Source organism: Ursus arctos, unplaced genomic scaffold, assembly GCF_023065955.2.
Source record: "Ursus arctos isolate Adak ecotype North America unplaced genomic scaffold, UrsArc2.0 scaffold_28, whole genome shotgun sequence".
Classification (NCBI taxonomy): domain Eukaryota; kingdom Metazoa; phylum Chordata; class Mammalia; order Carnivora; family Ursidae; genus Ursus; species Ursus arctos.
The window spans coordinates 8,712,409-8,729,501 of NW_026622963.1; the positions used below are offsets into that span (position 1 = coordinate 8,712,409).

At 44.6% G+C, this 17,093-nt stretch overlaps 1 protein-coding gene across 11 annotated transcripts in view; it reads left to right on the plus strand.

The window, feature by feature from the left end:
- The window catches only part of NEO1 (neogenin 1), a 235,571-nt gene that overhangs the window by 212,591 nt on the left and 5,887 nt on the right, over window positions 1–17,093 (plus strand). For 4 of the 11 annotated variants that reach the window (XM_026478465.4, XM_026478467.4, XM_048221789.2 and 1 more), the window contains 4 exons: window positions 3,354–3,501; window positions 9,401–9,639; window positions 10,249–10,341; window positions 13,747–13,905. In XM_026478465.4, coding sequence (XP_026334250.2) covers window positions 3,354–3,501; window positions 9,401–9,639; window positions 10,249–10,341; window positions 13,747–13,905 — 639 coding nt within the window. The remainder of the gene's footprint in view (window positions 1–3,353; window positions 3,502–9,400; window positions 9,640–10,248; window positions 10,342–13,746; window positions 13,906–17,093) is intronic. The other 7 variants (XM_026478468.4, XM_026478470.4, XM_048221796.2 and 4 more) reach the window with 2 other exon arrangements.

Sequence of the window (17,093 nt, forward strand, 5' to 3'; positions counted from 1 at the left end):
AAAAGTTTGCTGAATTCCTGCAAACCCATTCATTATAGGATCCCTAAATAAAATTGTTTCCCCGCATACCCAACTTAAAATAAGATTAATTCTAAACAAATGAGTCTTCCTTTTGCCCACTGCCTGCCTCTAGAAAAGAATTAGAATCTTGCTCTCAAAAATAAACTCTCTAATGGGATTATCCATCACCTAGAACAAGCCAAAGAAATGCTTCAGAATCATGACTTCCTCCCCACACTGCTTACCACAGTGTTTTAATTTGGGAATTCTAAAAAATTCTTCCCACTCTCCAGCCAGCTTAAGAGCTGCTGCCTTCTGTTTCCTTAAATGATGGCACCTACTTCTCTACAGAACTTCACTGTTTATAAGTTACTTTCATACCTGAAATTACATTTGATCCTAACAACACTGGGAAGCGGGGAGAACAGATATTCCCATTTTACGCAGTAAGAGACTCAATGGAGAATAGTGTGCCTGGATCCACCCAGTAATTATGGAAGTCCTAGAACCAAAATTCAGGTCTTCTGAGTCCTGATTGTGACTTTCCTACTAACACTTGCTGCCTCAAAGGCCTGGGATTCTGTACCAGATGTGGGAATCTGAGTTCTAGGGCTGCGCTTTTCCTTGCATTTATGTGCTGTCCACAGTATCATATTCAAGGCTATGAGGAAAGCGGTTGTTTCCTTGTCTTCCATTTATACGTTCATTCATTCACACGTGCTTTTAGGGGTTCAGGTTCCATGTAACAGGCTGTGTATGGGAGCAAAAGGAGCGAGTAACAAACATCTGAGAGAGAAAGGGGAAAGCTTCACAGAAGAGGGGATGTCTGACCCAGATATGAAAGGATGCATGGAAGATGGCTAAATGTCAAGGAGTGGGGGTTGAACATTTCAGGAAGCACCAACAGCACGTGCAAATGCATGGCAGCAAAAAATAGTTGGCTCTCTCCAGGGATCACACTGCCTGGAGACAGGCTAGAGATTCTCACATTAGAGAAGGTGGTAGGTTAGAACCAGCCTGCCCGAAACTCAGGTACCAATGCTACGAAATGGGAGCTTCATCCTGCCCCTAACACGTGTAAGAGACCTCGCACTACGGGTGAACTGTGACTTCCACTTATTGAATACCGAGTCTCATTACTCTGACGAATGAAAAGTGAGTTGGGGGCTGAGATTTTGAAGTCAGACAGAGTGGTCAAAGGCTGTCGCAGTAGTCCAGATGAGGCTTGAGAAATGGCCTGTCCTAATGTCTCTGGCAGGACTTATTCCCTCGGCAGCTCACTCTTCCTCTGTCTTCCATGGGAGTTTTTGGTCCTCTCAGAAGTTGGAGGTCAGATGCAGTTAAGTGGGAATTCACCTCTGTTAAATACAGGGAAGAGCTCCCACCACCACCTCTGCTGGCCCCCACACCCCAGCTCCCCAGCCTCTGATTTGCAATGCCTGCCCCACTACATACCCTACCCAGTAACTCGGCACTGCTGTTAATACAAGTTCTATGTATAAAGCCCCAATGTGGTCTAATTTTATTGTCCCCTAGTTCTAAGTCTTTCCCAAATATAAAAATGTTTTATTACATGTTGGTACGTACAATTTAAGTTGTCTGTTTACTTTTTTCTCAGAAATGAGGAATAAAAATGATTGAATAAATGGCGAAGAATAAGCTCTTAAGCCCTCCTAAATCAGCCCGGATTTAGCACTGTGCTTAGACGTAGCCTATAAAAATCATACACTCAGAAGTCGGAAGGTCAGCTAATGCAATGTAATGGAAGGGGTTCCCCCAATAAGTGTACTTTGAATTAGATCGTAAGTTTGTAAACCAGGGTTGTATTTGGGAATCACTTTAGGAGCTTTTCTAAAACAGATTCCCAGGCCATAGTTTCATGTTAGGAATTTCTTCCACAATCTCCCGGACTGGTAGAATGATTCTTCTTAAACACTTCTAGAAGCTAAACCCTCATTACTTGGTAAGGCAGCTCATGCGTTATTGTACAGCTCTGACTGTTCTATAGGAGAGAGAGTAACTGGAAGGAAAGACATCAGCTATCTGTGATAGAGCTGTGTGGTGGGATTTCCCATGTTTTATAATATGAGTATGCATAACTTTTATAATGAGCTGGGAAGGAAGGAAATAGGTTTCAGAAAACAGAAGAGCAAGAGTTAGAATAGAGCTAGATTACAAAAGGCCTTGATGCAAAACTTGGCCATCACCCTATAAGCAATGGGGAAATAATAACAGGAAGAAAAAGAAGAAAAGCTAAATTTCTCGGGTCTTCAGTGATCTGGTCTCTGTACACTCATCTCTGTCTTTTTCTGCTCACTCTCTTCCCTCTGACTTTGCACCTCTCCCCTTGCTTAAGCATCACTGGCCACCTTTCTTTTCCTTGAACATGCCAAGCTCCTTCCTGCCTTAGCACCCTTCTGCTAGCTGTTCCCTCTCTCTTGAATATTCTTCCTCCAGATCTTTGTATTGTGGGATCTTTCTTGTCATTCAAATCTCAGCTCAAATGCCATTTCCTCAGAGAAGCTTTTTCCAACCACTCCATCTAAAATAGCCACCCAGTCACTCTGTATCATAGCCCCTCATTTTATTTTTTTTTCATAGCACTTATTACTAATAATTTCTTGTTTATTTTCTGCCCCTACCCCAGCAGTCCCATCTTTGTTGCACTCTGTTGCATCCTTAGTATCTAGCACAATGCCTGGCACATAGTAACTACTCAGTAAATAGTTGTCAAATTAATGCATACGGACAGACCTACTTTTTCCTGAAACTGAAGAAGAGACTTAACTTTGCAAAGACTATATTTATAAAAGCAGACTGTATTTTTCAAGTAGTTTTTGTGATCTCAGACATCTGTATACAGGGAAAAACTAGCTTTCTGTGAATGTACATTTTTTATTTTTTTTATTTTTTTAATAATAATTTTTATTATATTATGTTAGTCACCATACAGTACATCCGTAGTTTTTGATGTAAAGTTCCGTGATTCATTACTTGTGAATGTACATTTTTTAAATGCTTTTGTGAAATCAGAAAACTAAATGATTTACAAATGGTGCTTTGTAAGACAAATTTATGCATCATATAACATAAGACACCTGGGGGCAGACCCTTTATCTGTCCAAGTAATGTTTAGTATAATTCGAGAAGCTTTTACTGAACACCAGCTTTGTGCAAGGCCTGTGTTGAGGACCGTGCGTGGTGCCTAATCTTGGCCCTGCAGATTACATGAGACACTTGTGTCCAAGGCAGCGAGTGCATTACAGGGGCTCTCACCTGAAGTTTCCGTGCGCTGAGTGTGTGCAGTTTTAGAATTCTCGAACACTAACAAACGCCCCCGTTTTCCTCCGCAGGTAGTAACAGCCCGCACGGAAGCCCCACCTCCCCCCTGGACAGCAGCGTGCTGCTGGTCATCATTGTCTCGGTTGGCGTTGTCACCATCGTGGTGGTTGTGGTCATTGCTGTCTTTTGCACCAGGCGCACCACCTCTCACCAGAAAAAGTAAGGAGCCCCAAATGTGGCCCATGATTTTTGCTGCTGTTTTGCTCCTCTGTGACTTCTGTATTTGGAGTTGTACGGAGATAAAACGTACAGTATAGTTTACCCTTGAACAATGTGGGATTAGGGGTGCTGACCACCCCCATGCAGTCAAAAATCTGCATATAAATTTTGACTGCCCCCAAATTTAACTAGCAATAGCCTACTATTGACAGAAAGCCTTACTGATAACATAAACTGTTGATTAACACCTATTTTGTGTGTTATGTATTATACACTGTATTCTTACAAGAAAGCTAGAAAAAAGAAAATGATTAAGAAAATCATAAGGAAGAGAAAATACATTTACAGTGCTGCACTGTATTTATCAAAAAAAGTCCCCACATGGATACCAAGCACGTACCCTCACCCTGGCCCCTTCTGACCCTAATCCTAGATCTGAAAAGTGGGTTCCTGAAGACATGATAAGAAAAGCTGAGAAGCAACCTAGTTATTCTGGAGAAGACCCCAAATATTTAAGAACTGGTGATATTTCTGAAAGTGGGTATAAAGGTAAAGATAAAAACAGAAGGAACGATTGAATATCTAATTTAAAGCGTATTTAGAGCCCCATACCCCTTCCTTGCTTCAGCCCAGTAGATGGCCGCCATGCTCTTCCTGCCCAAGCAGAAGTCTGGGGTTTTATTCTCTGGAGAGATCTCTGAACTGTAGGATATCAGGCACATACACTAGCCCAAACCCTGACCCTAACCCTAACCCTCCGGAGATGTCTCTGAATTGCAGGATATTGGGCACATACCCTCGTGCTGGCCCTAACCCTAACCCTGGATATGAAGGGAAGAATGGAAGATGCGGTATATATATACAGTGAAATATTATTCAGCCGTAAAGTAGAGGGAAATCTTGCCATTTGCAGCTACATGGATGGAGCTAGAGAGTATTTATGCTAAGAGAAGTCAGTCAGAGAAATACAAATACCATATGGTTTTTCACTTGTGTAGAATTTAAGAAGCAAAACAAATGAGCAAAGCGGAAAAAAAAAAGAGGCAAACCAAGAAAGAGACTCTTAACTCTAGAGAACACACTGGCAGCTACCCGAGGGGAGGGGAGTGGGGGGGATGGGTGACACAGGTGATGGGGATTAAGGAGGCGCTTGTCGTGACGAGCACCAGGTGAAATATGGAAGTGTTGAATCACCGTATTGTACACCCGAAACTAATATTACATTGTATGTTAACTATGTGGAATTTAAATAAAAACGTCTTTAAAGGTCTGCATGTAAGTGGACCCCCACTGTTCAGTCCCTTGTTGTTCAAGGGTTAACTGTACATGAAAAGTGATGTTTTAAATATTTTTAAGGGAAATGCAGAATGGTTCTTAAAATGTGGATCGATCAGTGTTCTGGCGGGAAAGAGGTGACACACTCAAGAGGGGTGGAAGGAAGTTTAAAGAAGGGACCATTTTCAGAGTCAGAGGTGGGATTAGGAGACGAGGCAGAGATGTGCAAGGACCAGCGGCCGTGATAGGCCACTGTCTCCCTTAGGCCTGAAAGGGCAAGAGGTCTTTCTGAAGAAGAGAGAGCTGTGTTCAGAGGTCTGAAGCAGTAGGAGCTTCCTGACAGGAGCTGGGTGTGGTGGGAGGAAGCTGGCCTCTCCCAGCCTCTAGCCTCGCAGGGAGGGGCAGGACGAAAACACCTCCTGCTCTCCAGTCTCTTGCCAGTGTCTTCCCTTGGCCAAACCCATCGGAAGCCAGGAGCAGGGTTGCCAGGTAGAGCAGGTAGAGGCCATTTAACTCAAGCTCTCGAGTCACAGAGGCAAGTAGAGGATGGATCTGGAGAGGAAAGAGGACTGTGTCCAGCCTTGCCGGTCGCTGCTTGGAAGTACTGTGTGTATGTGCTCATGGTGACCCAGACGCACAGGAGCTATGGGCGTTGCGACAGGCCTTTTCACGGCACAGATGCCACCCGAAATGGAAGGAGACCACAGACCTCTCATTCTACATCTAAGTTTCAGAATATTTTTTCAAGGGGTGCCTGGATGGGTCAGTTGGTTAAGCATCTGATTCTTAAGTTTTGACTCAGGTCATGATCTCAGGGTTGTTGAGATTAAGCCCCACGTCAGGCTCCATGCTCAGTGCAGAGTCTGCTTGAGTTTCTGTCCCTCTTCCTCTGTTCCCCCACCCCCACTCTGTGTGCTCTCTCTCTCTCTCTCTCTCTAAAATAAATTTTAAAATCCTTAAAAATATATATATATTTTTCAAGAAGTGCTACCAAGTGTGGAAGTTGAGGTTAGGACTGGCAACAGGGTGGAGGTCCCCTCGGTGGAGGAGATACTGACTTAGTGAATAAGAAAGACTCATTTATAATTAGCATATCAAGTTAGCAGAGGGGTTGAATGACTGCTAACCCTGAGCTCCTCTGGCATGTTGAGAGTTGTGGTCATTGCCTGGAGCAGATAGCGAGGTGATTCAGTTGTAAGATTGCTTGATAACAGCCTAGGCTCCTAAACAGGAGAATCCCTGACCCCAGACCACTTTCAACTCATATCTAGTATCTGCCCAGTGAGACAGATACCAAAAATAAAAAGATTCCTGAGTTACCCTTAATAGCAAAAAACACATATGGGCAATAAAATGACTTTAATTGCCGTATCCTAAAAGATCATAAGATGGAGATATTGCTCCATAAAAGAGAAAGACAAGTTCCTGTCAGTGTTTGTGATTACTCCTCAGACTCGGTCTGCCCAAGGCTAGATGCATGTGTTTAGTAACTCAGTTTGTTTTCAGTATAGAGGTCAAGTACAGACTACCCTGTCACTGCCATTAGTGATGGCTTTATGTCATTTTGTGTACGTTATGTGATGTTTTTCATCTTTCTCTCGCCCAAACAAAATAGCTTCCTATAGCTCGAGCTGCACCTCTTTTCCAAGGGAACGGGGACCCCTTTTATAACCTTCCTGATCACTGCCTCTTACACCTCTCCCTGTCTCCTTTTGATTATGGAAAACTGTCTCTCTTAAAAGCATCAGCAATGACATTATTTCTACTGTAGAAGTTTTCTGCAAGCTTCTTTGTTCAGCAATTCAAATATGTCTACTCTTATGAATTTGGCCTTATATCTAGTTTCAGAAATCTTGATCTCTTTATTTAAAAGAATCTAAAAAAACGAAGTAACAATTCTTTGTGCTTTGGGGGATTTAAAATTCAAAGCAAATAAAAAATAAAGTACTTATTCTTCAGATGCAGAGGTAGAAAACTGAGTCGGTAGTAGGCTCTGTACTTTGTGTTTGAATCTGCAAATCCTACAGATTTGGGTCCTTTTGCTTAAAAGAATTGTGTCGAGTCGTCAGGGCTTTCCCTCCCCCTCTCCCAATGACCGTCTTTCCAGGCGTTCCATGAGCCACTGAAAAATATCTGTGAGTTTTCTTATTTTCTTCCTCTCTGATACCTGAAGTACCTCCCATTTCAGTTGTAGCTGCTTACAGACTTCAGCAGACTCGGAGCTGACCGAGCATTTAGGGCCTAGCCCCTCATTGCTTCTCAATGTCTTCCTCATTAGCTACCTCAGCCTCCGCAGATGAGAACTACGCCCAGGTACCACCGTGTGACCAAAACCTCCTTCAGTGTGCTTCCTCCCACCGGAAGCCGGCTCTCCATTTACCCTCTGAGTCTCAGTGGCTCTCATCTTTATGAGACCTTGTACTTGCTGTTGCCCCTCCAGCATGGCTAACCTTTCACTCTCTTGGCTTCGTCCCTTCAGCAGGTAGGTGTGCTCACACCTCTTTCATCTTAAGAAATCATTATAATTATAACACTAATTCTACTGCATGGTTCTCACCAGTAGCTGTTTACAAACCCCTTCTTTCCCTTCACCACAGAATTTCTTGATTACTGTATACACTCATCCATTCTTTCATTGCTTCAGTTCTTATCAATCTGGATTCTGCTCCTACCACTTTACCAATATTGCTTTTGCTGAAGATCAATGACCTCCATATTGTTAAAGCCAGCAGACATTTTTTAGTCCTTGTCTTAATCTCTCAACAATATTTAACTCAACTACTCTTTGCTTCTTGAAACAATCTCTTCTCCTGTATGTCATGATTGTGTGTTCTTTTTCACAGCTCCTTCTATCTACCCAGCCATCAAACCTTCCTCGGGACCTGGTCCTAGACTTATTTCTCTTTCTGTACTCTCCCCTAGTGATATCCACTCCCATGGCTCCATTTACTGTCTGTATTCCAGTTAGCTCTGTGTTCCTGTCTCTGGCCAAGGCCTCTCTTCTGAGTCTCAGACTTGCACGCCCAGTTGCCTCTTCTACATTTCCTCTTGAATGTCTCGGAGGCACTCAACTTATTCAAGACAGAATTTATAATCTTTTGGGGCGCCTGGGTGGCACAGTGGTTAAGCATCTGCCTTCAGCTCGGGGCGTGATCCCGGCATTATGGGATCGAGCCCCACATCAGGCTCCTCCGCTATGAGCCTGCTTCTTCCTCTCCCACCCGCCCTGCTTGTGTTCCCTCTCTCACTGGCTGTCTCTATCTCTGTCAAATAAATAAATAAAATCTTTAAAAAAAAAAAAAAAGAATTTATAATCTTTTCTGTCAAGCCTGCTTCTACTCCATTAATTCCAATGTTAATAAATGGTTTAGCCTCAAACCTTGTCATCATCTGCTCCTCTTGCTTCTTTACTCCCATCCCACCCCACATCATTTATTCACCAAGTCTTGTCATTTCTGCCTCTTAAATAGCTCTCAAATCTGCTTTTTTTTCTCCATTCCACTGTCCTGGACCACCATCAGTCATGGCTAAGACTGGTGCAGTAGCATCCTAGCTGGTCTCCTGTTCTGCCCCCCACCCCATAAATCCATTCTTCAAACCACAGTTGGTGTAAATGTTTAACTCAGAATCGATCTCCTTACTCTCCTGCTTAAAACCATATAGTGGTTTCTCATTACTCAGAGAGGGAAGGTCAACTCTTGGCATGTCTCTAAAAGCCCTTTATGATCTGGGCTACCTTTCCAGCATCATTTCATATCATTCTCCCCATGGATCACTGTGCTTCCACCACTCCAGACTTCGTACTGTCCCTCTGATGTACCAGACTGTTGTGCGCTGCTTCAGGGCTTTGATATAAGCTGACTTCATCACCTGGAAAGCATCTTCTGCCTTCAGTATCCCCTCTTCCTCCAGGTTTGTCCTATCCACTTTATGCCAGCTATTAAGAACTATAGCACTGGCATTTCATTAAGCTCAAAATATTTTAAAATAATGAGATCAACATCTGTCTTCCTCACTTGACCAGAAATGCTGAGGGCACAGCATCCAGTACAGGAATTGACTGACATACAGTGGGTACCTAATAAATGCTTATTGAGTGGGTGAGTGTGAGCGAGTGAATGGAGAAATTAAGGACAGAGAAGTAGACACTGTCATCCGCATTCTTGACTTTACCCATTTGGTAGTCCTAGGTTTGGGTTACCTGAAATGTTGTTCCCTTCCTCTTTGACAAGCCACAGACTCTACCTCTATTCCATTGTTATATTTCTAATAAATGTTCTTTCTCTATTGATTGGAACTTGAGGAGAAACCCCCTGCTTTAGAGATAACTTAATTTTAAAATGCTGTCTAGTCTGGGGATACCCACAAAAAAAATATAGTCACAAGGCAGTAGTCAAATATGCCCTTGTCTGTATCTTTAAATATGTGTGGACCAAGCAGAGATCCATTTACTGTTCCCAGAAATAAATATCTTTACCCTGTTTTCTGTTGTTTTCTTTGTGTGTTTGTAGTGTCTGCCTTTGCTTGGGGCACCTCTCAGAAGGGCAGTTTTAATCATTCAAGCCTTTTCACAAGTTCAAAAGAATTAGTTTTTTTTAAAAAACCCTCTTAAATTTGTGCCTAGGAAGCGAGCTGCTTGCAAATCAGTGAACGGCTCCCACAAGTACAAAGGGAACTCCAAAGATGTCAAACCCCCAGACCTCTGGATCCATCATGAGAGACTGGAGCTGAAACCCATCGATAAATCGCCAGACCCCAACCCCATCATGACTGATACTCCAATTCCTCGTAACTCTCAAGATATCACACCAGTTGACAACTCCATGGACAGCAACATCCATCAAAGGCGGAATTCATATAGAGGTGCAGGTCGTCCTCAAATGTGGGGACACTATTTCCATTTAAATCGTTTTCCATTTCCTACAGTGGCCTGAATGTGGTGATTCCTATGTGAGGTTAGGTTTAAAGAAATGTGTATTGTGGGATTTGGTCAACATCTGATAAAGAATAGATAGCTTGGGGAAAAATAGCTTGTTACTGGGGACAGGTTCTGTACCCAGATGAGACACCCTTCTAGGTCTGTTAGGTCTCTTCTCATGTGTCACCAGCTTGGTCCTGAAGCATTTGAGACAACCTGGCCTATGTCTGTGCATTTCATCCTATCTCTTCATTGGAGTCCACCTCTCATTGTGGTGTCCAGAACGTTCTGGGTCTGGACGCTCTTACTTGCGAGCACCACACTGCTGACGCGTGGAAGGCAGCCTTTGTCAACTGCAGTGACTCTCAACAGAGACTCCTGTAACGTGCTACTAATCACTTTCCTCTGTTTTCACTTCCTGCAGAAACGCCCTGTCCCCATTATGTTGTTTGCGAGTCCTGACCCCCCCCCCCCCACTGGAAATGTTTTACTGCCGACGCTGCTTAGGGGCCGAGGGCACACGCTTATAACTAACCTCCGTATTTGATGTCTAGGGCATGAATCAGAGGACAGCATGTCTACACTGGCTGGAAGGCGGGGAATGAGACCAAAAATGATGATGCCCTTTGACTCCCAGCCACCCCAGCGTAAGTTAAAAGCCTCTCGTTTCCCTGTGCTGCCAGTCTACCCAGTCGTCCTGGGGAACCGCTACGAACGATCTCTTTGACTTCACATGATCCTGACACAAGAGATGACCCACCGAAGCTCTGGCACCTTGAGCAGGAAATACCAACACTTTCATATTTTGCAGTTAACATGATTCTCGAGATTATTTTTCTTTAGATAAATAAACTAAAAAGCCACTACCCCAGTCTCCCAGGAACAGAGAAGTAACCAATCCCCCGACAGTATACACGGCATCTCTACAGGAGGGATGGAGAAGCATCCTTCCAGGCTGGAGCTGAGGACAGCCAGATGTCACAGTGGTCCTTAACTTCTGATACACATTCAGTGTTGATGGGCACCTGTCATTTCTTTTAATTAATGGACTTTATATTTTAGAGGATTTTTAAGTTTATAGAAAACAAAATTTTTCAACCTTATTTGACCATGCCTCAATTTGATAAGCATAAAAGTTACCCGGCCTCCTTTAGTAATATTTGAAATCCAAAGTTAAATAACATGATTGAAAACCAAAAAATGGAGCAAACCAATTATTTTGTTCAAACTTCTGTGTCTTGTCCCTTGTCACTGTTTTCAAGGTAGGGAAGCCGTTCAGACTGGCTAGCACAGTGGGACTTTTGGGTGAGGGTCCCCTGTGCCATCCCGCAGTAAAGAAGTCACCTGCCTACTGATCACAAGTGTTTTCAGTTCTGTACCAGAGGTATTAGCTGTAAGCTGAACAGATGCCCAGTGAGGCTTAACACTGTCAGATACCCAGATTCAAATCCTGAAAGCATCCTCTAGCTCACTTTTCAGTTTAGCCCAAGTGAGTTTTTGAGTTTTTTATTCATTTCTTAGGATGTCCCATTTCAGAACTCTCAGCCGCCTCTCTGTCAACGAGTGGCAGAGATTTAAATAGTCACAGATACCCTACGCACAAAGAAGTGGACCATGGCTCCCCATACGTAGAAACTCATGAAATGTGCAGGTGTGGAAATGCACACACACTGTCACGCTCACCGTACACAGACATGTAGGCACTAGATTCTGAAAGTCAGCTTTGAAAGAGAAAGGGCTGATTCATTAGCCGGTCATTTCTGCACAAAGTAGGGACTATGGTGAAAAGAGAAGGGCCTGAACTTGGAAGCATGCAGGGAAGAACATGGTTTTCCTCTTAGAAGAGGTACCCTGGCTGGAGTCCCAGGTCTAAAAAGTGTCTGAAAAGAGTAAATCCCTTCTCCTTGTGTTTGATGCGTAGCAAGATATGATAGCTTCTTGTGTACAAGATTTTAGTTTTTACCTGAACTGGCTTATTTTTAAATGTTAGGGAGAAAAGATATGTTGTACTACTTGGTATCAGTTTGTTTTCTATTTCTTTTTTGGGGGGTGGGCAAGGAGTACACATAAATATGCAGTACTATTTAATTTGTGCCTCAGTAGTTGGGTGAGTAGTGGAATCTCTAATTCAAGAATCTGAAACCAGGTATTCTGATATACTTGTGGCCTTCAGGTTTTCGGATCTCCTTTTCCCCAGGTGGCTCCAGTCCTTTTTCTCAAGCTGGGGTTCCCTGGAGTCTGTCGCACTGTCCCCCTACCTGGCCTTCAGCAGCTGAGCACTGCTGGGAGAACTTGCCGGCGTTGGTCTGAGGTTCAGTCAGCCTTGCACAAGGCCTTGCTCAGAAGCGCCAGGACCCAGGGCAGCTGACAGCTCGCGATTGCCAACCGTATTCTAGGGAGGGGCTTTCCCATTGTCTTATTTTTAGTTTACCCAATTTGGAAAGACTGGAAATGCCTTTAAAAAGAGAAAGTCAGTTTTGTTTTTCTGTGCTAGAGTCTTGCATACCTGGAATGCTTTTCAGGTTGTACTTACTAGGCAAAAGTCAGGAGGCTGCTTCTGCTCCCCCTGGCCTTAATTCTAGAAAATACTGATACTGAAACTCCCTGCTTCGGAAAACCACCTCTGTTCCCCTGAAGGAGATGCTGACTCGCAGACGGTCCTGAACCTCCTCTGCCAGCTCTTCCAGCTTGTGTTTTATTCCAAACGACCACCTGAGCCTTCTGGTCTCTGAGTGCAGGGAAAGCCCCTGTTTTGTTCCCCGGCCTTAAGGAGGGAAGGGGCCGCGATGCTCCAGGGCCCTTGGTTGGTTGTGCCATCTGCTTGTCTGGCAATTGGCCAAGGCAGGAAATAGCTGGAGAATGAAAGCATCTAGGATTTTTCTTCACCAGAGTCATGCTAAGTGGCCCCACAAAGATCTAGGGAGATCCTGGGTGACAGGGACATTTAATAGACTCCAAAGGCTAATTAAGTTTTATCACCGTTTGTGATGCCCTTGCTTAGAGGGGAAAAAAGATCCCCTGTGTTCCTAGTCAGCCCAGCCTCTTTGCCTCTTTTGAGGGGATTAGAGCTGTGCATGTTGGTCTTAAACATTCTGTTTCTCGAACTACTGTCAGGAGTGCCGAAGAGAAGCTTATTCCCCAGCTGGGCTTCCGACTTTGTTTGCATCTCAGGATCGATAATGAAGCCTCATTAAAGAAGTGTTTTGTCTTCATAGAAAGTCGTATATGGAATATCTGTGTGGAAATTTGGATTCGTTAACAAAATGCAGCAAATTTAATTCCTTAGCCATTGTGGGAAGGAAGGAGGCAATTAGGAAAGATCCATTTCTATTTTAAAATGTGAATGGATGTGGCTGAGCTCCCAGACTAGAAGCAGTAAGAGATGGTGCTGTCGGCCTGTGTCCCGTGCCTTTCAGACTAGACTGGAGTTCAGTTCTGCTTGTGTTCCTTTTCAGATATGAAAACCTGATTAAACAGCTCCTCACCCATTCAGTCTAAATACCTATTGCATGCCTCATTCAACGATAAGAAAAAACAATGTATTAGGAGTAGACTTGAAGGAAAAGAAACTTCTTTTTTTTTTTGCAGGAGAAAAAAATGATAGAAACCTAAACCATAATTCGTTTGCTTATGGATTTATATTTTGTGACATATGCAAAGAGATATTTTTAATAACTCATGTAATCCATGTTTATTTTAGAAGAATTGGGAAATACAGATGAACCAAAGGAAGTTTTCAAACTCCTGACCATGCTTCCCCACAAGATAATCCCATTAACATTTTAGTGCGTGTTGCTCAGAGATTTTTTTCTGTGTGTGTGTGTATACATAGAGATAGATAGATCCACGCATAGGAGCGTGTTGATTTAAAGAAAAAAAACACAAATGTAAAATCCATGGCTAATTGTTCACATCCAGCCAGCTGCCACCCGGAAGCCAAGGGAATGGTTGTACTGCGTGGGAGGGGCAGGGGTGGCTTTGCTTGTGAACTGTGACTTGTGTGTGTCTGTGCAAGCATGTTAAGCACTTCTCTGTCTTGTGTTCATCCACAGCTGTGATTAGTGCCCATCCCATCCATCCCCTCGATAACCCTCACCATCATTTCCACTCCAGCAGCCTCGCTTCTCCAGCTCGCAGTCATCTCTACCACCCGGGCAGCCCGTGGCCCGTTGGCACATCCCTGTCCCTTTCAGACAGGGCCAATTCCACAGGTGAGAGATGAGGCTTGAGCCCCAGATGGAAAGCATTCCAAGAGTTGGCAAGCTGAAATGGGAAGGACTTGCCCTGCTTAGAAGGATGTGGAATTTTTCTGTGTTGTCTTATGTATCGTAACACTTCTATTATTGACTCAAATTGATTTCTGTAAAATTCACCCCCCATTTTTTTTCTCCCTAAGTCGGTAAGTGCTCAGTGCAAGGTGTCCTTTTAGTAAAAACACAGTAACTCTAATCACATAACCATGTCTTGTTTCATCAAGTTGCATCTTGACTCAGTCATATTTTCAGTTTGTTTATTTTTTAGTCTTCTAATATGAAAGGAAGACTCATTCAGGATGGTTTTCAGACACGAGATATGGTCTTCGCCTCGCAGTCACTCTGTGGTTGGGAGGGTCTGTCGGGCAGCCATAAGGTAATTCTCATTAGATCTTATACCTACTTCTGCTGCGGCCCAAGCTAAGAAATGCATGCAGGGCCAGCGGGGCAGTGGCCACGTTGAATTTTGTGTACACTGTAATCCTCAGGTTGCCCAGAGGATTACTGACGTTGGAAGGGGCCACACAGGCATGAATCATCTCTAAAGAACAGATAGGAAATGAGCCTAGAAATCTGCAGTGCATTTAAAGAAATACATTGCCAGTCAAACATGTCCCAGTTTGGAAATCTTAAGAAATAGCATTATCAAAACAGTTTTAAGGAGGAAATAATGAAGGTGAGGAGACAGTAAATGGAACAAATACTGTTGTTCCTCATTAAATGAAAATTAACTTCCATCCTTTCAGTGTTAGGTGCAAATCTGGTAACTTCTCATATGCACAATATGTTCTTTTTTCCATCATTCAAAACTTGTCTATTAATAGTTATGACGTTACTAACAGAATTAAATTTTGCTTGTCCTGGAAAATAAGGGAATTTCAAGTGAATTGCATTTTAAAAGCACATCAGAACCTCATCCTGGAAGTTTGGGTTGCCAATAACATCCCCCCTCTCTAAGTTTTGATCAATTTGAAATGGACCCGGAACATCAAATGAAGATCAGAGCTTTGTTAAGGGATGTGTACTAACTCCCAGAGTTACTTCTCCCAAACCTTGACTTGGTCTGGAGAATGTCGAAAATGGGCCTTCCTGCTCTCTCGTTCCAGATCCAGGTTTGGGGCCCCCTGCCTCAGGGAAAGATTACTGGCGGCTGTCTGCAGAACCGAACTCTGCCTCACAGACATAGTCTCAGACAGAACAGGGACCAGAAAGCAGCCTCCCACATCTGCTCTTAGAAAGTAGTTTTTGTGTCCTGACTCTGTTTCTCTATTTTGAAGGCAGAAGAATCCCACCCCCTAGGATGTGGGCCTGCCTGAGTGCATGGCAGGTTCTTCCCAATCAGATTAGCCCCTCTTCCTTCGTCTCAGACTAGGAGGGGCTTGAAGGTTGGCAAAGAGCAGGGCAGCCCTCAGCCAGCCCTGACCCAAGTGGTCTAGTGCTGCTAAAAGGTCCTTTCTCTGCGGACTTGGGCAGACAGTGAAGAGAGGAAAAAGTAATGATTTGTGTCACTGCAGGGTTCGTCACTTCAATGACCAGAGGGGATAAAGAAGGTAAACCAATGACAGGGAAAGTCACTGAAGACAGATTGGAAACACAGAGCAAATACCTAGAATTGATCCAAATTCTCTCACTGTTGTATTTTCCTGGGTCTCTGGAGCTCAGTGCGGCTGAACGTGTGGGCTAAGCATGACTAGGAGTTGGCCAGGGCAGTCCCTGCTCTAGGGAGCCACCCCTTGGCACAGGAAGAGCACTTTCCACTTGTCTGGGCCCTCGGCCAGTGTGAACTTTGTGTGTCTTAAACCCTGAGAAGTAAGTCAGTCAGGAAGTAGGCCCCTCAGCAAAGCAGAAATTTTAATTACAGCGTCGTTTTCTTGGTAGGCCAGCAGTATTGTGCCCTTCACTGGGAATATAGCGTGGCCCGTGCCCTCTGCACTGACACAGCTAGGCCAGGGCTCTGACTCATGGCGGCAACCTCTTCTCCTTTGTTACATTTCCCACCCTCTCTGACCCTCAGAAGCGTATACATCAAAGTCAGGCATTTGAGGCAGCCACGGTAGGCCCGTGGGCCTAGAGCTGACCTAACCCGTCTGCCAGTACAGGCTGACATGGTCCAGGTTGGAGTCTGCTTCTTCTCTCCTACCCCCCGCTACCCTCCCTAACCAGTTTCTCCCCAGCCCAGGAGGCCATGGAGTAGGACCAGCAGCTCCCCAGCTGTGGTTCTGGCTGGCCGAAGCAAGCACAAGAAATGAGGTCCTCCATGCGCCTCTTTAGAGAAGGAGAAGTGAGCTAGGCCTAGTAGGGTTATCACAGCCAGACTTTCCACACTGGGAAGAGGTGTGTGAGTCCCTCACCCCTGGGACCAAGATCTTTAAGCTAAGGCGATAGCACTCATGCCTGGCATGGCTTGTCTCCTGAGAGCCCAAGGGAACAGATTCAACGATACCTCAGTGACAAAGGCAAGGAAAGAGGTTGGATTTCTACAGGCTGCTCATGCATTACTACTTAAAAAGTCTATTTTCCTTTTTGAAGTTGAGGACGCTAGGAGCAGCCTGTTTGCCCTGAGCTGGTGTCTCCGGGCCCCTCCTCAGGACAGGGATGGTGGTCTGCTCCCGCTCACACTGTTTGAAAGGGCTTCCTCAGATGGTCTCCCCGGGGCTGGGTGCTCCTTCTGCCCCCGCAGGGTCAGGAGACAGGCGGTGCTGGAAATGGAAGGGCAGTGTAAGGTGGTAGTTCTGAGCGTGGGCTTGGGCGTCAGGGCACAGGGATTCAGATTCCCGCCCTTGCCATTCTGTGTCCTTGAGTGGTCCCCAACCTCCCGGCGCCTTCCGAGTTACTAGGAGCATAGAATGAGCTAATGCGCGTAAAGCACATAGCAGAGTGGCTGGCTCAGAGTAAGCACTCAGTCGTTCACAAAGGAAAGAACCTTATCAGTTATTCAGGTCCTGTGTTCACGTTTCACACATCTTCTCAATCCTACTGAATTATGTTGTTGTCCCTGTTTTGTAGGTGAAGACAGAGAGTCACAGTCCAGGTGTACCCGACTCCAAAGCCAGTGTTTTCTATCCCACCACGCTCCCTTCTAGGACAGTTCTGACCCCTCTTCACATACCTGGAGATGCGTGTTCTTCCTTAGTCGTCTTCTCCAG